The sequence below is a fragment of the Mandrillus leucophaeus genome, unplaced genomic scaffold (genome assembly GCF_000951045.1).
Source record: "Mandrillus leucophaeus isolate KB7577 unplaced genomic scaffold, Mleu.le_1.0 Scaffold64, whole genome shotgun sequence".
Lineage (NCBI taxonomy): Eukaryota > Metazoa > Chordata > Mammalia > Primates > Cercopithecidae > Mandrillus > Mandrillus leucophaeus.
Window position 1 is genome coordinate 7,063,638 of NW_012106919.1, and position 23,384 is coordinate 7,087,021.

The following is a 23,384-nucleotide window of genomic DNA, read 5'->3' on the forward strand; positions in this document are numbered from 1 at the left end:
ATGGGAAAAGCTTGGGGGAGAGAGAGTTATGCGGCAGGAATGGCAGAAAAGCGTACTAAGCAAAAAGAAAGGTGTCCCACTAACTCCGAAGTTAAGGGGTTGTCGACGCACCCCCCTCTGTTGCGCTTGCTCAGTGCTGCCTCCCTGTGCACCCCGCCCCTTCCAGCCGCTGAGGATTTACTCGTCTCTTGGCAACCATTCACCCGAGGAGCCAATCAGAGGGCAGCCCTCGCCCCGCCCCCGCCGTCAGGACCCGGCGGAAGGGTCCCGAGAGGACTGGCTCCGCCCCGCCCCGCCCCTGGCTCCCCCGGGAGGGCGGCTCAGGGGCGGGGACGGGGGCGTGGTCCCGCCGTATAAGAACGGAGGGGGCGGCGGCGCGGCGGCTCACTCGGTGCCGCTGCCTGGGGGCTGTAGAGGTCGCGCTGCTCCTGCTGGGGCCTGCCCACGCCAAGGACCTGCCTCTGTTGCCTCCTCTTCCATCGCCCAGGTGAGTCCACGATCCCCTTCTCTAAAGGTGCGGGGATGCGGCGGCAGCCCCAGTGAGCCGCGAGCTCTGCTCTGGCGGGGGTCCGCCCCCCGCAAGCGGTGCTCAGGTCTTTGCCCAGCCTGGTAGGGGGCAGGCGGACCCGAGGGGAGCTGCGGACAGGTGCCGAGACCCGGTGCTCCTTTCCCCTCCTGCGCCCTCGAAGACCCCCGCCCCTGACACAGCGGTCCCAGAGGGCCAGAAGAGACGCTCCGAGAGGGAACTACAGCTTTCCAGAGACCTGGGGCTTGGCAAACTCCAGCGAGCTCCTGCTCCGCGCGTCCTGCGGGCTGCGCGCTGGCTGAGCGCAGGCAGGGCGTCCGAAGAGTGTGTGATCTGCGTCTCCGCTCCTTCCTGGATCAGACGACGCCCCTGCCCCCCTTCCTGGCTTGCAGTCCCTCGGGCTCGTCCCGACGCTCCCGCTGGCGCGCACACCTCCGCCGGCCCGCGGAGTGCGAATTCGAATTCGGCGGTTTCACTAGGCGCAGTTGGAGACGCAGCGGTCCGGGGCTTGGATCGGGGAGGGGAGGGGAGGGGCGCTTCCTAGGCTCATTGCCAAGTCCTGGGTTTTAAGGAGTAGGGCGGAGATCCTTAAGTTTAATGCACTCACTCGACTATGGACACCATGAGCAGCAAAGGGATCCAAGCCAGTGACTTGTGCGCTGCGCGTCTCTCGGAAACTTCATGGGAATGCGGTGTCTGTGAAACCTGCTTCCTCCCCTTTTGAAAATGAAACTTGCTTACTGCGTAGGTAAGATAGCGGTGCGGATAGCGGTGCGGCTGCCCGGTGAGGTGTCGCAGTTCGGGGACTCCCTTCGCACTGGTAGCGAGGCAGGAGGGAGCAGGGTGGGAGGCGAGTCTCGGAGGAGGGTGACTTATCTGAAGAATACAGGTTGGTAGCCTGCACACCTGAACTCAACGCCGGCGGGCGAGAGAACCAAGCAGCGCTACCTCTAAGTAAGGGCGTTCCCCTGGAGAAATGAATGCCTGGCGAGCTTCTGGAGAACCCACTGTTAGGGCTGGACCCTGCGGGAGGGATAGTGTCAGCTGCCTTCCCCTTCGGCCTTTTTTTTTTGTCCGGAGGTAGGCGTTTCTAGGGCTCTAACAAATTCCCTGGCTTAATTAAGTCAGGGCCTGCTTCCTTTTTAACATTTGTTTTCTTACGGAGATATAAAGTGCATACAAATGAAGTGCTTAAATGCGCTTATAGTAAGAAAGCTTTTATAAATACTATGTGCATAATTATTCGTATTGTGACAACTTGGTCTTCAGGTTACTTTGTAGGTGGGTTAGGAGACTGAACCAGCCCAGGAAATAAAGTTAGGGTGATTAGATCCTCTCAAAGTACACTCCTGGCTGGCTCAGCTGCCCTCTGCCTGCAGGAAGGAGGGTGACCGTTGTTGGCCACAGCAACCTTTCAACGTGAGTAACTTGGCAAGGAAGTGAGCCAGGAAGTAAGTTGGGCAGCCGCAAGAGTGGTAGGAGAGCTTACCCAGAATGTTACTGTCTTAAATCCCCAAGGGTATCATTGAGGGTGTGAGACCAGCCACGTTAGGCCCTGCAGTGTTAAAGGGGGAGGGGGATGGGGAGTAAAGAATGCTGACTTTTCTCTGGGCTTTTAGGGAAACCTCTGAGCTGGGCTGCAGGGGTTCTGTCCTTTGACATTCTTGTTTGTGAAGATGGAAAATGATCTCTGGAGTCAAGCTTAGTTTATTTCAGATAACAAACTTTTTCTCTTAAGGTATACCCATAGCTTTAGAGTACATATATTCCCAATAAAGAGTTTTGAGGAAGATTTTGGTATATTGTATATAATTGTTCAGGTAGCTATGCGGGGCGGCGCGTTGAGGGTGGGGGGTGTGCTCCCATAACAAAGTTTAAAAAAAAAAACAACTCTGCCAGGAGGCCTCTAAATTGTTACCAAAACAAAGGCCCCTAATTTCATAAGCAACTTTAGTGAGCACATAGAATTAACAGCCATATTCCTTATGCTGTTTTTTCCACAATACCTACCTTGTATCCAGGGATTAAATTCATGTAACTCTGACGGAAAGGATTTGGCTCTTGGCCTGCTTGGCAGAGGGAGCATGACTTAGTTGTGCACCTGTGGCTGTCTCTACCTGGTTTCTTCTGTTCTACTGTGAGCACAGGTAGGCACTGAAATCTCCTGAGTTCCAGAGGCCCGTCCCCACTCAGTCGTATCTCCCCATAGTGCACACATTCAGCCCACATCCTCCTGTGTTCAAGGCCGGGGCAGATCATTCACATCTTGCACTGCCGGTCAGACAACAGAATTCCTCATATTTCTGAAAGTCCAAGGAACAGCGCAGCGGTAAAGATAACTTAAAAGTGGACGGTAGTGCATGTGTTTTCACAGTACCTTTAACCAGACACATTTGATAGAAAATTTTAAAACTTCATTAAAAAACTTGTTTTTACCGCTAAAGTACATAGGACCCTGTCTTCATCTTTTGTCTGCGATCAATGTTGTGTTCATGGAGTTACCTACTAAAGAATGGCAACCCAAAGCCTCTCGGTGGATGAGTTGAACCTTTTTCTTTTTCTTTTTTTTTTGTATTACCGAGAGAAGTCGTGGAAGCCCAAAACTAGTTTCATGAGTTTAAGCTAAACTTGTGTTTTGGGATTTCTTGGTTTCACACCTGTCTCTGCGTGTAACATCTGCTATTTTGTGTGCATGTGTGTGTGTTTAGGAGTTAAGGAGTAATGTGGAATGTGAGGTTACTTGGAATAAAACATTACTTGGGTTAGATAAGGTCTGTTGCTTTTTGTGTTGTCATTAAACAAGGTACTGTAGGAAAATACTTCCTGCCATCTTGATGTTTTGACTATAGTACATTAAATTGGCATAAATTGTATTATAATGAAGCAGACACCTCTGTGTTTAAAGAAATGTTCATGTGTTTAAAGCTGCTTGAGTACATTAGTACTGCTGATTTCTTGTGATGTTTTCAGGTGGTAAGATCTCTCAAACGTTTTTACACTTTCATTGCAGGCCTCATAAAGAAGCTTACATTTGGAATTCAAATAGTTTAGAGGAAGCATCTTTATATAGCTCAACTAGGTGAGGAAACCTTAAGAATTGTTTAGAATTAATAGATTTTGTACAGCTGGCCCCTACAGTCTGTTCTAGAACTGTTTGAAAACTTCTTGGAACAACAGGAAAAAAAAATATGGAAAAAAAAAATTGCTGATGTTAAACAACTCTCTCCATGTAGGATGTTTTTTAGTTTCAGAGCTTGAGACTAAAGTCTTGGAGTCTTGGTCACAAAACTGCATGGAGTGTTGTTTATTTCTTGGATAACCGTGATTGAGTCAGTAAGTAGTTAAGTGCTTCCTAGGCAGTAGTTAGTGCCAGGTGCTGAGGACGCCAAGGCAATGGTGTTTGGAAATGCCTCTGGAAGAGCTCTGGATGCGAGAGGAGCTGGGCTGGCTTTATCACACAGTCGAAGCACTCCGATTTCTCTCATTAGTCTCAGCCACTGGCATATGAGCGCCGGAAAGCGGGGTCTGTGCTCACTGCTGACTCCCCAGTGCCTGCTTGTAGAGCTGGCCTGGCACACAGAAGGTGTTCTGTCATTTGGATACATGTTCAGTTGGCGGCTTGCAAAGAGGGAGGTGTACTTGAAGTGGGTGTCCTCCTGGTGGACTGAGGCAGGCAGGCCAATGGCTGAGTCCTTTTAAGTAGAGGCCACAGGGGTATAGGTTTGGAGCTGAGGGGCAGTGACTAGCTAATTGACCAACAGCTGAAACTCCTCAAGCTGAGCTCCAGACCCACTCCCTTAAGCACTTCCCATCCTTCCCACCCTCCCTGACACCAGCCTCACATGGCTCACTCAGCCTTTTCTCTCTGTTCACTCAGTTGCTAGTTCTGCTGATTCTTTCTCTTTTTTATTGTTTCCCACTGTCATCACTGACCTGGTTTAGGGGCCCGTAGACAGCAACTTGATGAGGGCAGTGAGTCCACCTCCTCTGCCTCTGGCTAGTTCTACAGTCCGTGCATTGGGAACTCCATCCAAGCGCACAGGGACTGCCTGCACCTCTGGAAGCTGAGCCTCCTCTTCAAGACCGTGCCTTTCTTACTCTTTACTCTTGACCGCCCCCATGGCAGAGTCTCCCTAACTGGCCTTCTTTGCCTCACAGAACAGATACTCATATCTGCACAAAGGAATGCTACTCCTTTCTCGCCAAACGTTGAGTCCAGCTTCAGGTCCTTCCCACAGGCTTCTGACTGAACTTATCCCATCTGAGGACCCGCTCATTTCATACCTCGCTTCATTAATACTTTGTTGTTGTTGTTGTTTGTTTGTTTTTTTGAGACGGAGTCTCTGTCACCAGGCTGGAGTGCAGTGGCACGATCCCTGCTCACTACAACCTCCACCTCGTGAGTTCAAGCGATTCTCCTGCCTCAGCCTCCTGAGTAGCTGGGACTATAGGTGCTCGCCACCACACCCAGCTAATTTTTTGTATTTTTAGTAGAGGTGGGGTTTCACCATGTTGGCCGTGATGGTCTTGATCTCTTGACCTTGTGATCTGCCTGTCTCGGCCTCTTAAAGCGCTGGAATTACAGGTGTGAGCCACCGCGTCCGGCCAATACTTTCTTACAGTTCTGCCTTCTACCTTCTTTTCTAGTTCTTAAATTTTATCTTTGATTGGGTAAGCACGAAGTCCCATACTGTTACCATACTTAGCCTCCTACAAAAACATTTTGAAAAGAAAATTATCCATGAACCTGCCCACACCCTCTTACATTGCCATAAGTGTCTCTCAACTTGTTTAGCCCTTACAAAGATAGAAGAGGTAATCCTCCACCTTGCCTGGCTGCCTGCCCCCGATCCCCAAACACGGTCTATCCATCACTGCCCTCTGCTCGTCGTAGTTAGAGATGGGCATTAGGATCTCCACAGCTAGCCAGTGCTGTATGGACTTGGGCAGTTTCAATTGCCGTTCCTGTGGAATAACTGCAGCGCAGCAGTAGCAGAAAGAGGACTGATCCAGAAGCAGAGATGACGCATACACTCATCGAGTGCCTGATACGTGTCTAGAGGCTTGCTTACAGCTAGCTCAGCTGGAGCTAGCGCTGCTGCTATCTCCTGTGCCCAGGCTGTTTGTCATCTTTTTACCTCCTCTGCCTCTGAGGCTGACTTTAGCTCTGGGGAGACCTGGGCTCTGGTCCTGGCAGAGCCTTTACCTCTTCAGTCTTCGGCTTCTTCATTATAATAAGGACAATAAATTAGATCAGTGCTTTCCAGTAAAAATATGAGAGACACTATTAACCTCCTAGTAGTTGCATTAAAGAGTAGAAGTAGGTGAAATTTGGCCAGGGGCAGTGACTCACACCTGTCATCTCAGGACTTTGGGAGGCTGAGGCAGGTGATCCCTTGAGTCCAGGAGTTTAAGACCAGCCTGTATGACACAGCAAGACCCCATCTATATAAAAAAAATTTTTTTAATTAGCTGAGTGTGGTGACCACATGCCTGTGGTCCCAGCTACTCAGGAGGCTGAGGCAGGAGAATTGCTTGAGCCCAGGAGGTCAAGGCTGCAGTGAGCTGTGATCGAACCACTGCACTCTAGCCTTGGCAATAGGGTGAGACCCTGTGTCCAAGAAAAATGAAATCCATTTTAGTAAGTGTATTTAATCTACATATCAAATTTCATCATTTCAGTATGTAGTCAATGTAAAAAATCTAAATGAGACAGTTTACATTCCTGTTATCATATCCTTGATAATTCAGTGTGTGTTTTTGCACTTATAGCGGTGCCTACTGTATTGGGCAGCATAAGTCTAGACCATCAGCAAAAATGTTTCACTCTCAAGTTCTGATTCTGCGTGTGTGGGAGGCAAGAGTTAACAACCCAAAGTTATGGAAGGAGAGTATGAAGCAGGATATAAGCTCCACAGGGCCAGGGATCTTTGGCTCTTTCTTCCCAGGGTATCACAAGCTCCTGGAGCAGTGCTCAGAACACAGTAGGCACGCACATTTTTGAAAGAGTGAAAGGAAAGTCAGTTATGCTAACTTACTGACATTCATTCACCCTGTGCGTCAGACTTGACACTAAAACACGTGGTGTTGGATTCCTAGCCCAGTGCCCATTCTCTTGTTTTTTATAGTTTCTTAGAGAATAATAATAAGGCAATAGAATTTCAAGGAACTGCTGATAAAATCTTCTGAGACTGGCAGGGGACCAGGACTCAGTTTATCAACAATTAAATTTTATCAACAATTAAAATTTGAGTGAAATTGCAAGAGGAAATAACATTCGAGTCAAAGGTGTTTGAGCTGTCTAGTGACAGCGCATTAATTACTTGATAAATGCTAAACATGGGCTGCTGCTGTGCGCAGTACCTGGAGGCCTGGAACCTGCAACTTGAATGCCAACTCCTAAGGGAAGGACCCATGCAAAACCCAAACCTGGATGGAACTGTGCCCATAATTAGCATCTGCTCTGAAATGGAGGTCAGCCCACACTTAGACACATGTGAACGGGGTATGTTTATGGTCTAACGTATGATAAGGGTGGCATTTGAGGAACTAAGAGTTGCTTGTCCCTTTCCTGATAAGGCCCAGCCAGGGAAGCTGCTAGTGATTAGACAGGACTTTTAACTGACTGAGGTCTTCCTTTTGGACAACTGTTTAAAGCTGTAGGCTGGAGAGTTAGATGGTAAAGTAGCCCGTGGAAGCAGCCTTTGATGAAACCCCGAGGGAGGCTGTCAGCTCTTAAACCCTGTGGATTGCGTGTAAACTGAGTCGTTCTTCCAGTAAGCAGTCTCCTCCGTAGGAATCATCTCATTTTTCTCAAGTCTAGGCAATCTCTAGAACAGAAAGGCAGGCTGTCTTTGGGGAGCTCTTTAAATGAATTCAGATCAGTAACACCTTTGATTTAGAGAGAAGCAGTTGATGGTGGGAAGGTGGTTACCAAGTAGCAACAAGGATGATTTCCATTTCGAGTTGTGTGTGTAGCACTTCATGCTGACACCTTGGAAAAAATTCAAGGCTTTTATGCCCAGCTTCCATCTAAAGATGTCTGTGTTCTGACCTTGTTAATATTTCCATTTGCAACCACGTCAGAGTATTCCTTTCAACACTTGAACTTGTGTGGCATCCCCTGTTGTAATATCTGGGCCAGTGTTTTGATTCTGTTTGCTGTTTTGCGGCCACAGCGTTGGTTCTTCCAGCGTTATCTCTCCACCCACACTTGCTTAAGCATCCTATTTGCAAAGGTGGGAAAGAGCTTTTCGTTTGGAGTTGTCATTGGTGGGTGTCTGTGGACGGAGCCCAGTGATAACCTTTCAGACAGTGTGTTGGCTTCTCATTTCTCAGAAGTGAGAATTTATGGAGGCCCTTTAGACAGCCGAGATCACAGCCTGGTTCTGTGGCCTGCCTGGATTTCAGTCCAGGGCTGCTTTCCACAGCTCATGTGGGAATCTAACCAAATTTTTTGACTCTAGTAAACATCATTGGTAAATGGCTGGAGGATGATGATAACCTTGAGGAAACAGAATGAGACTCTGTCTGGATGTCATGGAGCTGAGAGTGAGAAAAGACCAACTGTGGGGTCTGTTGTGTCACTGACTTAGAAATGTTTTCTCTGGGCACAGCTTTGTGGCCTGGGGCAGTTATTTCTTTAAACTCAGGTAGAATGTGTTGCGGGCATTTAAGTGGGCAACTGTAAAAATAACGTCTTGGAAAAATAGTGAGCATAGGATATATTTTATTGGCCTTTTAAAAAGTAAAGCATTATTTTATCTGGTTTTATTGCTTCAGGCCATTCATACTCTAAGCTCCTTTTCCATGTACGTGAAACACTCGAGTGTCTGTTATCTGTAACTTTCATGTGTTTGGGGCTGTGGAGGAGTCTCCAGAATGTGGCCCCCTCCCTTACTGGGGGGTCAGGCCCTAGGGAGGAGCTGGCAGACAAAAGGCTTCCTCAGACTGCCTCCAAACCCTTCCTAGATAACTTCTGGCCTTCATCCCACAAGGAATTCAAGGAGTAAGGGAGGATTATTTTTTTCAGAAGGCCATATCCATGTTGACCCTGGTTTTTCTCCTTTCTGCCCAATTATCTGCTGCTGCACATGCCAAGCAAAATGACCAAGGTCCTTGGTCATTCAAAGCGCCTGACTCTTTTCTTATGGGTGAAAGGGTCAAAGGTCAAACTACATGCGGGTGGGGGAAGTGACAGTGTCCGGTCTCAGGTTCAGCATTCATGAGGTCCTGTGTAGGTTCCAGACTTTCTGCTTTCAGTTTTGTTCCAGTTCTCCTTCCTAGGCTGGCCCTTTAAGTCCTGGTCACTTGCTGCAAATTTATCAACCATTTCTCTGTAGCTCAGTTGGGTTATTATTGGCTTCTTGGTCTGAGAAGGTTGCCATCTTGACTGCAGCTTGTGTCCTGTTCTGTTGCTTCATCAGCCTATCAACACTCTGATCTCCCAGCCATCAGAACGAGTCTCAGTAGTTGTTCCTTTATTCCACGAGCAAAGCAGCATGCCTTTGTTTTCTGGGTCAGGATCAGCCCATTCCTGATCATCTCCCTCCTGTGCCATTAATTTTTCCTCTTGTTACTAGTTCAGCAAGGCGATTGTCCCAGCACCTTCCACTCTTGGGTTCTCTCTCTCTTCTGGACTTGATTTCTCTAAAACACACTGCTCTGCAACGTAGCCAGCATCTTGGAGTGCCCTGGGAAGTTAGGATCCTAGGCCTTCCTCTCCCAGCCATTGTTCCTTTAAAACAAATAGTAGCATAACGATGAGCATTTCTACACTTAATCACTTTCAGTTCTGGTGGCTCCAGCCTGGAGTTTCTGTGCTGACAGTTGTTAGATACTTCAGTTCTAAATGCTTCTCCGTTGCTTTCAGAATTTGCCATGTGGCCTTACCTCACTCAGGTGGCCTTAGTGGTCTAGCCAAACTTCTTTCCTAGAATCTTATTTTTAAAAAATCTTTATACCTTCCTTCCTTTTCTTTCTACTTATTGCCATCTCCTTCCTCTGACCACCTAAGTGCAACCAGCTGTTCTTCAAGCTCCCTGCCCCACCAAAGCTATCCACCTTTTAGGAAGACTCTTAAATTCCTTTTCTGCTACTCACCAGCAGTGCATCCTTGGACAGTTTACAATTTGCACATCCTCTCTGTTCTCCAGTTTTCCCATCTGTAATTGGGGGAGTAGGGGGAATGATATCTTTTATAGGGTTGTTATAGGAATCAAATGATTGATCCAGACAGAGCCCTGAAAGCACTGTTTTACTGCCTATTTGTGATGTTGTAAAATAGTTTGGTGGCTCATTAGGGTACCCGGCTAAACATCTAGTCACATTTGGTGTCCCCTGGCCGTGGCTGTGGCTGCTGCTATATGAAGAGCCCTTGGAGGGCTCTGCATGTATTAGCACCTGCCGGAGAAAAGGATGTGGGCAGAACTAGACGTTTATATTATGAAACAATTGATGTGCTCGCCTACTGAGAAGTGGGATTTCCCACACGCTGTGGCAATATATTATCTTCCTTGGTGTCTCTGGCCGGGTTAGGGGGAGCACCTCTAAGCCACCTGGCATCTTTTGCTTAACTGGAATCTGCACAAAAGGAGAGAGTAAAGACTGACTCCAGCTTTTTGTTATCTTCAGTGCATATGGTGGGGATGGGGCAATGGAAAGATTAGGTGTCACGGTTACATAGTGAACAGAAGGTTGCTGTGTCCTTTTTTGTTAGGACCAATAACGTCTGTTTTAGAAAAGATCACTTTAGTGGCTTTGAGAACTGGTGATCCCAGTGCACATGTGGGTTGTGACATGTGCTTGTCACTCTGTGTCCACCTCCCATCCACCATGGCAGACCTTGAGCTTGGTGGGAGGGAGTCACCAATTCCCAGACACTCGTCTTGCAATTGGGGACCTGGGGTCAATTCGCTTAATCTTTTCTGAACCTTATTACTTAATTTGTGAAAAAGGGACAGTTGTCGCTTCCTTAGAGTGCCTGTGAGGATTAGATGGGAATTGATGTGAAGTGGCTCATACTGAGTACTATTTCATTTGCTTTGACACACACCTGTACACCCTTCATTTCACAAGTGAATAAGAAATAGTCTCAGAGTCGTGGTTCTCATTCACTCTTGCTAAGGGAAGAAGTGGGATAGGATAGCATGAAGTGTATCGCCACCACTTTTACTTCTGCTTAAATTCTCCAGGTTTTCATATATAATGGAATGGTCTCTTTTTGTCTAAAGCTCTTGTACACGGCGGAGCGGTTTGTGGGAAGATGTGTGGGAAGAGCCACAGGTGCACGGGTCCCCTGTTGGCCAGGAGCCAGGGCCCACAGGTGTCTTTGTTCCGTGTACACACTCCTCTTGGAGTCTGCCACCAGGCTTGGTCCATTGCCCAAGATTCCAGCTGTTACCCTGGGTTAGAAAGTTTTACTGGGAAGAACCACACATTTGAGGTAACATCCAGAAACTGTGAAAGAGAATTTGTCACCAAAGGAATGCTGAAATGTGTTTGGTTTTCTTTTGTATTCATAAACCCTCAGGAGAGTCAGAAGAAGGTAACGCTTAGTTGCCTCTGGACTGCTGAAAGCCCTCAATAGCTGAGAGCCTTAGTTCAAGCCTGAGCATTTTCCTGAAATTTTCTAGACAATCATTTCTATAGCTTTCATGTTAAAGATCACAGACCTAGACTTAAGATATATGCAGTCCTTAACTTGATAGATGTATGTCTCCACACATACCAAGAACCTTGTGGACAGTTTCTATGTCTAATGCCAGGCACAAAATAAGAATTAGTGTTGCTTTGACCAAAGACCTGCGTGCCAATGTTATAAATGCTCACAGTTACCTCCCCTCCAGCTTGTGCACCTGCCTCTCCTGCTCGCCCACCTTGGGTTCCTCACACTTTCATCGTGTTTCTGGAGTTCACTGGCTAGTCCAGAAATCTAGATAAGCTATGAAGCAGGACTAGAAATAGCTTTTTTCCCCCCTCTATTTAATGCTCAAACGTAGGTTTTTCAGACCAGTCTGCATTGAGCAGCTCTGTCCTGAGCAATGGGAAATGATTAGATTAGACATCAAACTTTTCCTCAGGGACCTTGGTTTAACCTTCTGGCCTAGTTTGTCTTTTCCTTTTTTTGCTGCTGTCTCTGCAAACCTCTTTTTTTTTCTCCCCCACCTTCAGTGTGTGTATTCTACCTTTACTGCAGTCAGATAACCGAAGAGAAGGGAGTTCGAAAGTACCTGAGATAGTTGGTCATCTTGAATTGTCAAAAACAAAACCTGAATTCTCAAATCTGTAGGAACAAATGATGGTTTCCACCTTTCCCCATTTCTACTGTGCAAATACAATTAATCTGTTTCTCAAACAGTAAAAGGGAAATCAAACACTTTAGTTTGAATTTACTAGGCTTCAAATTAATTTGTTCTCTATTTTGTTAATTCTGCTAACTAGAATTTGCCTTTAACCAGGGCCTTTCATGAATTGGGAATGTGTGTTCCACGTGATTCTTTTATGTGGGGATTATATCAGTGTTGATTTAACGTGGTTAATTAAAACTAAAAACTGTTGGACTAAGCACTGATGTGTTATCTAAACACTGAGGGCCTATGACTTGGATTTATTCTAGTAATACCAGTGTTTGTCTAAGTAACTTAAAAATGTACTTTTGGTATTTGAAATTGTTTGGATGAGTGAGGGACAATGAAGAATCCCTTTCTAATAGGCACAAGTGACTTATTTAATGCTCTTCTAATGAGCTAAGCACTCAGCCTAAATTTGTGTCTCCAGTGGCTTAAACTCCTCTCTGTGTAAATCATGGTAAATTGAGAAAGTGAAAAACTCCACCATGGACTTGGCATTCATCATGTCCCACACTGTGCTTTTATACAGACTTTCTCCCCCAGAATTTAACTCCAGTATTCATATATGTATGAGAAGAAGTTGGCATGGAAGATGCTAACCACAGGCATAATGTATTTCTGAAAAAAGTGTTTGTTAAAGTTTTTGCAACTGTAGCCAGTAACCAACTTAACAGTATCACAAGGGTAGCTCCATGTTTGAAGTGAGAAATAGCAATTCTGTGAAACTGAAAAAAAAAAATTTCTTTTGGTTAACAAACGTTGAATGAGATGAGAGGAGATGGATTTGCATGATTTAGAGAGTTTGAGGGTTTTTTAAATGAGCATCTTTTTAAAAGGATGAGTAGAAACTTGACAGAAAGGCATTCTAGAGAAAAAAGTCTCTCTTCCCCTGTTCATCCCCTTATCTGTAGAGATCAACATTTATGTCTTGGAGATGAAGCTTCCAAGTGTATTTAATTTTGGCACATGGATGTGGGAATGCGGAATGTAGGGGGGAGGGGAGGAAAACGGGAATTGAAGAAGTTACGTAAGGCAACAGATGAATAGAAGGCTCCTAAGGGAGAAGCTTTAGGACATGGATGATAAGGTTTTAATTTTTCTTCAACTAATACATATATAGATTCCAAATTCAAAGGGTACAAAATAAGTTTTCTTCTTCTAACTTTGAATCTACTTCTCCCAAACTAGAGGAAGTATTTGGTACAGGCTATAACTACTACCTGTGTGTGTTTCCAGAGACTTTATATGCTTGCGTAAGCATAGACTTGAACAGTTTTGCTGTTAACAGTTTTGCTATTAACTTGTTTTTCTATTAATGAGTCTTGATGAGCATTTCACAGTCATACAGAAAGAACAGCCATCTTGAATTGTCAAAAACAAACCCCGAATACTTAAATCTGTAGGAACCACTGCATGCATTTCTGTTGTTTTATAAACACATCAGCTCATTTAGCCATCTTCTACTGGTGAATACTTATAGCTTTATAAATAATTCTCCAATGAATATTTTGTGTATACTTGCAAATATACCAAGGATAAAATTCAAAGTAGAAGTAGAATCCCTATGTCAAAGAGTGTATCTCCTTAAAATTAAGTGTCTTATGTCCAGAGAGAACCCACAAGCAGTATACTAGTCTGATTCCCACACATCAGACTTACTGATCTTTGCCCATTTGATAGATAAAAATGATACGTTGAGGTTTTAATCTGCCTGTCTCTTAAGTAAGGTTGTGACTGTATTATGTGTTTGAGATGTAGTTTGTGTCCTTTGTGTCTTATCTGTTGGGGTTCTTCTGGTATTTCTGATTTGTTGAAGCTCCTTATTCATTAGGAAAATGAGTACTTTGCCTAATGTTACAAATATTTTTCCGACTTTTGCCTTCTGACTTTATGGTGTTTTTGAATTATATAGTCAAATATAGCCATTTTTGAGGCTTTTAGGTTTCACGTGACTTAAAAAAAAAAAAAAAAAAAAAACAACTACCCACTGTGTGTAAGTATATATAAACGCATTTTCCCCTCAGTACTCTTAGAATTTCATGCTTTTACATTCAGTCTTTGATCTGTCCAATCTAGATCTTAGTTTGGCATGAAATAGGGAGCCCCTTTTATTTTTTTCTTTTTGATAATTTAGATAACCATCCAGATGTTTTTCTTCACTTTACTATTCTAAAATGCCACCTTTAATTATATACTAAATCCCTTTACATATCTGATTTTATTTCTAGATTTAAAAAATTTTGTTCCATTGATTTGTCTTTTTGGGCCAATAACATGCCATTTCAATTATTGTGGTTTTGTGATATCTGTTACAGGCTAGTATGTATCATTCCTATTTTTCACAATGTTTTCTGGCTATTTCTGCCTCTCCTACCATGTGAACCTTACAAATTCTGTCTAAAACAAATTCTAACTTTGAGTCTACTAGAAGTTCATGTACTTTAAAATATATGAAAATTCTCAACCCGGTATACTTCCCCCCACCAAAAAAAGGGTTCATAGCTTCTAGACTATCACCAGTCTCAGATGTCCCTCCTCTGATGTTCAGAACCACGGTTCTAGCATAGGCGTAGTCCTGACTTTAATCCTACAAGTCGTCTTTTTGAACAACTCCTTAAAAAAAGACTTGAGTCAGAATGTATTCCTACAGTTATTCTCCTCTGTAACATTATTGAGGTTCTGGCTGGAGATTTAAAAAAAAAATTGTTGCTTGTATCTCAAGTACTGATTGCATTACAGCCTCTGGTTGCCGTGTGACTTCTCATGCCTGTGTCATAAAGATGAGCCTTGAAAGCATAACAGGTGATTCACAGTAGCAAGTGAGTTGTATTTCTTTAGGTAGACCAACGTACCTGAAATCTATAAAACCCATGCCACCAAATCATAGTCTAGCTGTGGTCACAGTAAAGCCAGTGCCATAACTTTCTGTAATTATTTGAACTTAATTGTGTAGCTCAGGGTTCTCCACCCCCCAGACCACGGGGCAATACCAGTCCGTGGCCTGTTAGGAACTGGGCAGCACAGCAGGAGATGAGTGGCAGGTGAGCGAGCATTACCACCGCAGTTCTGCCTCCTGTCAGACAGCAGCACATTAGATGCTCATAGGAGTGTGAACCCTAGTATGAACTGAGCATGTGAGGGATCTACGTTGTGCCCTCCTTATGAGACTCTAATGCCTGATGATCTGAGGGTGAAACAGGAACAGGTTCATGCTGCAACTCTCAACCCCCACTTCCACGTCCGTGGAAAAGTTGTCTTCCACAAAACTGGTCCCTGATATGAAAAAGGCTGGGGACCACTGGTGTGGCACATACAGTGGGCACAAATGTACTGTGTGCTAATCATGGGAGACCACAAAGAACTGCTAAGTGTTTAAAGGATATGGCAAAAAGAGAACTCTTCTATCCCAAATCTGCCTTGAAACCAAATGCCAGTCACATTATTCATCACAGATTTTGCTTGCGATCCATAACCTACGAGTGCTTTGTAAGATGATCTAGATAGCCTAGGACTTTTTAATGCTGTTCAGAGACACTTTTGTCTTCCCCTCCACAAGTACTCTGTAGCAAGCAATAGAGCACTCATCCCCAGAGAGGTCCTGCAGATCCTGCTGTGATCACATACTCAGCCCACTGCTTTCTGCCTCTTGGCCCCAACCAAGAGCTCATGTTCTCTTTCTGTTGGCTTGTGTCCCCTCTCTATAAGTGAACTCTGTGGCCTTCCTGTTCACCCCAACCAGGGACACCCTTTCTTCTACTTTTATATTACATTTTATTTCTACTACTAGAGTTGTCTATACCACACACTGCCTCGTATTGATACCTCATATTTTCACTCCCTTCTTGATGGGAGAGCCTGAAGAGCTCATCTTCATGTACCTAGCAATGCCCTCACAACCAAGTAACAATCATAGGGGATCCCTGGCACCGGTGCAAGGCCAGAAATCCATGTTGGAACCCTAGGAGAATGCATGCCGATGTGTATTCAGACACAGCAGCTTCCAAACAATGAAACTGCAGAAGTCACTGGGATGGGTTTTGTGTGTGTCTAGCAAGTCAGAAAGACGGAGGGGGTGGGAAAACTGTTCACAGTGAAATCTGAGGACAGCACCTTGCCTCTTTGTTTTGGGTTTTACATCCATCTAGCAAATATTCGACTTGTGGCTCTACAGGCACCTTGACATTTTAATATACGAGTATTTGCTTTTATATATTAGGATTTCCAGGGATCCATTGTGTTTTATTTTTTGAAAAGTATAACGTAGCTGAAAATTACTTGGGAAACTTTGTGGTCCTAGCAGATGAAGTGGTGTTTTTCTCCTAGTATTCAGTGCCAACTTTATTCTCCCCAGGTAGCTTTAAGGTACTATTTTTTTTTTCCAAGTCCACTTAAAGGTACACACTGCCCTGAGGAAGTTGGCCATGTCCTGTGTCAGGCATCCATCCTAGGAAGAGTGGTTCCACCACATAGATGACCTAACCTTTTGTTGACTAGAAATTTCGTCGTAAAAACAACTCCTTGCTTCTACCCTAGACGACAAGTACTTGTTAGGACAGACTTCTCCTGTAAATGAAAGGGACATGAGAATTTTGCTAAAGGAACATGCTTTATTCCAGTAGAAGGGGTTGGACTCCCACTTATTGGTGAGATGGTAGCCCAAAGTTGAGAATCCATCTACTTGTGGAGTGAAGGAAGTCGTGTGTGTGTGTGTGTGTGTGTGTGTGTGTATTGTATATTCTGTGTGTGAGTGTTGTAGCCTAGGTGTCAAACAGGTCAAGATGTGGTTAGGGAGCCAGAAAGCTGGAGAAGTAACTAATTCTTCTGCGGTCCTATATGGTTTGCTAACATTCTGTTTTCAGCACATTCGAAACACACTCTGTCTCAGCACACTCCACCCTCACCCAGAAAAAACAAGCAAAACAACACAACCCCAAACAAAACAAAACTATGAAGTAATCTAAAGTAATATGGAATGAGTTTGTGTGTTTTTGTCCTTCTCTGCGGAGTCACTGTTTTTTACATATTTAACTCATTGAGTCCTCACAGCAACACTGAGCAGTAAGTGCTATTTATCACCGTTTTATAGGAAGATGTTCAGAGATTAAATAATGAGTTCCTTGAGCTGCTTTGCCATATAGAAGCGAATCCTAACTCTGTTTCTCACCCCTCACTTTCAGTTTCCCCAGCCAGAACATCCCCCGAAGATGGCAGAGGAGAGCATCTGTACCAGGGACTGCATGTCCTTCAGCGTGCTCAACTGGGATCAGGTTAGCCGGCTGCACGAGGTCCTGACTGAGGTTGTACCTATCCATGGACGAGGCAACTTTCCAACCTTGGAGATAACTCTGAAGGACATCGTCCAGACCGTCCGCAGTCGGCTGGAAGAGGCAGGCATCAAAGTGCAGGATGTCCGGCTGAATGGCTCTGCAGCTGGCCACGTTTTGGTCAAAGACAATGGCTTGGGCTGCAAAGACCTGGACCTAATCTTCCATGTGGCTCTTCCAACAGAGGCAGAATTTCAGCTGGTTAGAGATGTGGTTCTGTGTTCCCTTCTGAACTTCCTGCCAGAGGGTGTGAACAAGCTCAAAATCAGTCCAGTCACTCTGAAGGAGGCATATGTGCAGAAGCTAGTGAAGGTTTGCACGGACACTGACCGCTGGAGCCTGATCTCCCTCTCCAACAAGAATGGGAAGAACGTGGAGCTGAAGTTTGTCGACTCCATTCGGCGTCAGTTTGAGTTCAGTGTGGACTCTTTCCAAATCATCCTGGATTCTTTGCTTTTCTTCTATGACTGTTCCAATAACCCCATCTCTGAGCACTTCCACCCCACCGTGATTGGGGAGAGCATGTACGGGGACTTTGAGGAAGCTTTTGACCATCTGCAGAACAGACTGATTGCCACCAAGAACCCAGAAGAAATCAGAGGCGGGGGACTTCTCAAGTACAGCAACCTTCTCGTACGGGACTTCAGGCCCACGGACCAGGAAGAAATCAAAACTCTAGAGCGCTACATGTGCTCCAGATTCTTCATCGACTTCCCGGACATCCTTGAACAGCAGAGGAAGTTGGAGACCTACCTTCAAAACCACTTTGCTGAAGAAGAGAGAAGCAAGTACGACTACCTCATGATCCTTCGCAGGGTGGTGAACGAGAGCACCGTGTGTCTCATGGGGCATGAACGCAGGCAGACCCTGAACCTCATCTCCCTCCTGGCCTTGCGTGTGCTGGCGGAACAAAACATCATCCCCAATGCAACCAATGTCACCTGTTACTACCAGCCGGCTCCTTATGTCAGTGATGGCAACTTCAGCAACTACTACGTTGCCCATCCTCCAGTTACCTACAGCCAGCCTTACCCTACCTGGCTGCCCTGTAACTAACCTTGAGACCTGAGGGTTTCCACAATGGCAACCCCAATAGGACTAGGGCTCTCAGGTAGGGGAGCCTCCTTCTAGATGTAGGTGTTTGGCTTTTAAAGGGGAACTCAGCTCTGATTCTGCTTTTTTTTTTTTTCTTTGTGTACCCATTGGAATGGGTCTACAGTGTATCATGAGCCAACCCTAAAAGGACCCATATTACAGTGCCACGTTGGAAAATGCTACAGGAAGCATGACCTAGCCACATCTTTCCAAGATAGACACTACTATGTCACGTCCCAAACGTTAGCATGTGGGGGTTGAGCTCTGCGCAGTAATCGACATTGGGAGAGTTTGGGCAGCGCATGAGAAGTGCTAAGCTACTTGTTTTCTCACTTGAGCTTGAGTAGGCTGCGTTGGCCCTCACTTGGGATTCTCAGCAGTTACGTGAAAGTTGTGCTGACAATCTCTTCTCTTGTATCAATTTTAGTCAGGCAGAAAATGGTAAACATGAGGGTGCTCTTGTGACTTAATTTTTGTTCAAGGGACTGAATTGCTTATGTTTATTCCCTGTGAGCAGAGCGGAGAATGTCATTCATCAATAAACCAAAGCCAATAGCTGGAGAATTGAGATCTGGTTGAAAGTGGTTTATGGTTTACATGCTGTACTATCCTGAGGAATTGCGAGATATTGCTGAGGAAAAAAAAAATGACCTTTTCTTGAAATGTAACTTGAAAACAAAATAAAATGTGGAACATAATGTTTAATTAGAATTGTGCTGGTGGTAGTGGAAGGGGATAATTGTAAATAGGAAACATGAATGTTCATTTTTTTCTTTAAAGAATTCTTATTAAATGACTCCCTGCCTTTTTTTTCTTTTTTCCTCATCAGCTCTTTCATGGCTGACTTTTGTTTTATTCTTTCTAAGACTAAGGATTGTGCTGAGTCCAGAGTCATTGTGGTAACTGACATGAGGGTCTTCCCATGTTTTAATTGGAAACCCATTTTGGTCACATTCCAAGTATGACACAGCTGTTCTTCTGGAGTACTTTGGCCATTTTTTGTTTTTGTTCTTTTTGTTTTTTTTCAAAAATAGTAACTTCCTTCTCCAGGTGTGTTTGACAGCAACTCAATTCAGGAATTTCAGTAGAACTGAGTGACCTGTGGAACTGCTTTAGAATCTAACCTGCTGTCTTTGTGCTGTGTGTGAAGGGGAAGGTAGGGGGTTAGCATTAAGTTTGGCCTTGTGTGCATTGGTGCTACCAAGGCACTTTGAAATCATTCCAGTATATTTGGGAAGAATTGAGTGAATGAGAATGCTCTTCCTTATTCTGGTAGATTTGACTTGTTTATATTCTGCACTTTAGAAGGAAAACAGTGTTAATCTCTAGTCGAAAGAAAGCTTAGTAAATGAGAGAGTTCTAGGCTACTGTGGCTTTTTCCAGTAGATTTAGATGAGATTATGTGTTTTGAAATGTTTTGTGGGGTCGCTTAGCATTACTTTAGGGCAGAGACACTCAATGTTGCCAGCCAGCTTGGGTTCCAAAGTGATTTAATCAAATTCATGCTCCTGATTTTTTTTTTTTCCCTTCCTTTGGCTATAAAAACCCAAAGCCCGGAGTGATTGTTTTCTCCTTGCTTTAAGCAATGAAGTTATCCTAATGCAAAAGAGCTTAGTAGAAAATGAGTGGTTTACCTTTTTCTAAAAGTATATTTTCAAGTTTATTCTGGAATGTGATATCTTGATCGTCTTAAAAGCGGATCAGACATGACTGAAACTCAAGGCTTAGCTGGTATCTATGTTGTGCTGCATTAGGTGACTAGAAGCCACTTATTAGTGTAATCAGCTCCTGTTTCACTGTGAGCCTTAGTTATATTTGAATTCAGCCGCTTTGAGTCAAGGCTGGTTCTAATTGAGGGGACCCAGGGTGCTTCAGTGTTAAGAGTGGGGCGATGAAGAGTGAACCCCGATGAAGAGTGATCCCAACTTGAAAACTATCTGGTCATTCATGACCTTAAAAAGCTGCCATTGTGGTCAAATGGCATGTGTTTGCACAAAAATGACAGATGTGTTTAACCAAAGCTTTGAAATGGGATGAAGCCGCCAACAGAAGCACTTGCGTAACAGAAATCAGTATTTCTTCTACCTAGAAGGTTTGGGGACCAGAGTAATGAGGCACCAGATGGAGATAAGATCTGCATCAAGTAATTACATTTCCAGTTTGTCCTTGGGGTTCTTTCTGCTTATTATTATTTTTTTTTCCTGTCTGGTGATAGTCCTCTTCTGAGGATGAAAGGAGGCACAGAAGTTGCAAGAAAGACCCGGTCCCCAGTCTTTGCCACCATTGCACCATGGTAGCCTCAGAGTCCCTTCACCTGACCTTTTTAGTCAGCTCACATCTTTTTGTAGTTTGAGAATAGACATGTGTTCAAGAGCTATCAGGGTTAAAAGCTTCACTGACCAAAGCTGTACTTTTAAAACACAACCCCTGGGCTAGTGATGTCTCCACTTGTTCTGTGAGCCTTTTGCCAGCCTCAGAATAGGCGAGGTGACCTTGAATTTCAGGTCCCTGGAAATTCTAGCTGAAACCTGCCTTTCCTAATGCTCACACAAGCACCAGGTACCCTGAACTTATACTGCGTCCAGTGGTTCCTATTTTGTGTGTGTGTGTATGTGTGTGTATGTTGAGTAACATGAAACTTGGCAGTAGCAGGGGGCACTGAAGTTCACATGCAAGTTCTAATCTAAATTTAAGCAGTCTCTTGTTTGTTTCGGGACTCTGGTTTGACTGTTTTCTGATGGTTTCGGCATGTCTGCAGCCTGTTCTCCTAGCCTGCTGCTTGGAGTCAGGTTGAGCATCAGTGAGATGAAGACAGTACCTTTTCCTCTAACATTGGCAGAACAGCACGCACGGGATGCCTGACCTTGAGCTCTAGTCTCCCCTTTAAATCTTACCTTGGCAGTGACACACTATTCCTCATTCAATAATCTCAATGCTGAAACTGAACTCTATTACTAATGCCTTCCAGTCAGAGTTCCTGATGGGATGCCTATGGGATGTGGTATGGCCCACACCTGGGGGACCTGGCAGATGGGGTGAGTTGGGTAAGGAAGATGATGCTTAGTTCCTGATAGATGCTACAGATGTAGTTTGGCATTTCAGTTTTTTCCAGTTTGATTTTTCACTGGGGTTTGAGTCACAGCAAGCTGTGTATGAACTTGTGTTTTGTGGTGACACATTAATAATCAAATTGCTAAAGCCCTGAATCTGCTTATTCTTCAGCTTCACCTCTGCACTAACCCCTCACCCTTATGGTACGTTAGGATTTTAACTAGTACTGCTTTGTTGACTTTGGGAAATGGTGCCACTCAAAAGCAACTTCCTAACTTTAGGAATAACTCCTTTGTAGTTTACTTTCTGGTACTGGTTGGTGCCTTGTATTGGGATACAGCTATATTCTTAGCTCAGATGTCCTCTTTTAGAGAGCAAAGTAGTTATCCAATGGTGAGAAGTGACCCTGATACTCATGGGGGCCATTCCTTCCTGGGTGTCGGACCAGGGCTCTGTGTCAGGCAAAACCTTCTGGGTGGATTCTGTAAGAATCCAGTTTCCAAGGTTAGATTCACATCCCTAATATTGCAGAGACTAGAATTTCACAGCTCACTTTGGAGCATATTCGAATTCAACCAGTTAAGATCAGAGGACCAAGTCGTGGGGCCGGGGGGCGGTGTTGAGGACAGGTAGTTTTAAAGATCTGGCAACTTTTCAGGATTATTTGTTGAGAACTCTAAGGTGAAGATCAGGAAAGAAAAGACTGTGTGTGTGTGTGTGTGTGTGTGTGTGTGTAGTTCAAGTGCCTAAATCTTGTTTACCTATCACTTTTTAAAAAATAATTGAAGTGTAAGCTAAATAAAATGCTTGGAGTTTTGCCTGGGCTTAGTGAGACTTGGTGCAAATTCTCGTGTGTGTTTGCATAGGAAGGTGAGATGACCATCTACTAAAGAGGAAGTAGCTAAATACGGATCTGTGGGTGTTTTTTAAAAAAACTCAACCTATCTGGTATTTTATTTTAATGGATAAAAATGTAATTTTCCTAAGGTAGCAACTTATTTCCAAATTACTATAGATGAAAAATAGATACCCATTAGACTGAATTGAAAGCTTTTTGTTCTATATTTGCATAGCCTTTGAAATATTAAATTCTTAGCAGTGCCTAGGAGGTCTGGGGTTTCCTCTTTGGTAGTGGTCACTAACCTTACTTGATGCAGATAAAATCACTTGTCAATGCAAAATGTGTTAGAACTTGATAAAGCTTTGAGTTTGAGAAATAAAAGTATATTTAAAATTTAAATAAAACTTGTCATTTATGCTCATTGATTTGTTTCTCCTCAATGATGAATTTTACGTTTCAGGAAACATATTGAATAGAGATACGAGGCTGTCAACATCAGCCTTGGATACTTCTCTGAAGGACAGATGCTTTCTTTGGGGGGAGGGTTGTGTGGTTACCTTGGAGACCACAAATCCCTCAATATTTGGGCTCTTTTTCAAGGAGCCCAGCTAACATAATTGACCACAGCCTTCCAGCTAATACCCACGGCAGGTGGAGTCTTGCAGTCCGCCTTTGCTGGCACCTTGTTTAATTCAGTCCCCTTAACTTCTAGCCCACTTCAACAACAGCAAAGAAAACAACTTCAGCCATACATGTACAAAGACTGTAGTTTCTTCACATTTTTAAAGAAGTATAGAAGTGAACAAGTGATACTTGGCGTGATTGATCGATATTTGAAGAGTATAAAGAGATGCTGTAGACTTTGGTTAGCAACCTTCCTCCTCATTCCTTTGATGTAATTCACAACAACCCCTGCCCACCCCAAGTCCTGCCCCTTCCGTGGCCTCCCTTCTGTGTGGAATATCTTTGAACTCCTATGGCATTCTCCTAATTGTCCTCATTAAACTTATGTCTTTGGTTGTGTAAAATCCTTCATCCCCTTGCTTCCACCTGTCCCTGCTCCTCCTCAAACCTTTCAGCCTAGGATGCACATGCTCTGGAGTCTGGTATGAGTCCCTCTTTGGCATGGTTACTCAGTAAGTAACCCTTGCTCCTCTTAAGCCCTGACTGCCAGCTCACACTATCCATGTTGTCTC

General features: G+C 44.5%; 1 protein-coding gene across 1 annotated transcript; it reads left to right on the forward strand.

Moving 5' to 3' along the window:
- Window positions 1-268: 268 nt before the first annotated feature.
- Window positions 269-22,587, forward strand: FAM46C (family with sequence similarity 46, member C). The gene is made up of 2 exons (XM_012000853.1): window positions 269-487; window positions 17,055-22,587. The coding sequence occupies exon 2, from the start codon at window positions 17,082-17,084 to the stop codon at window positions 18,255-18,257; it is 1,176 nt and encodes a 391-aa protein (XP_011856243.1). The 5' UTR covers window positions 269-487; window positions 17,055-17,081; the 3' UTR covers window positions 18,258-22,587.
- The last annotated feature ends 797 nt before the right edge of the window (window positions 22,588-23,384 follow it).

Excerpts from the sequence above, each read along its gene's own strand:
- FAM46C (XM_012000853.1), top strand. The coding sequence starts at position 17,082 with ATGGCAGAGGAGAGCATCTGTACCAGGGACTGCATGTCCTTCAGCGTG.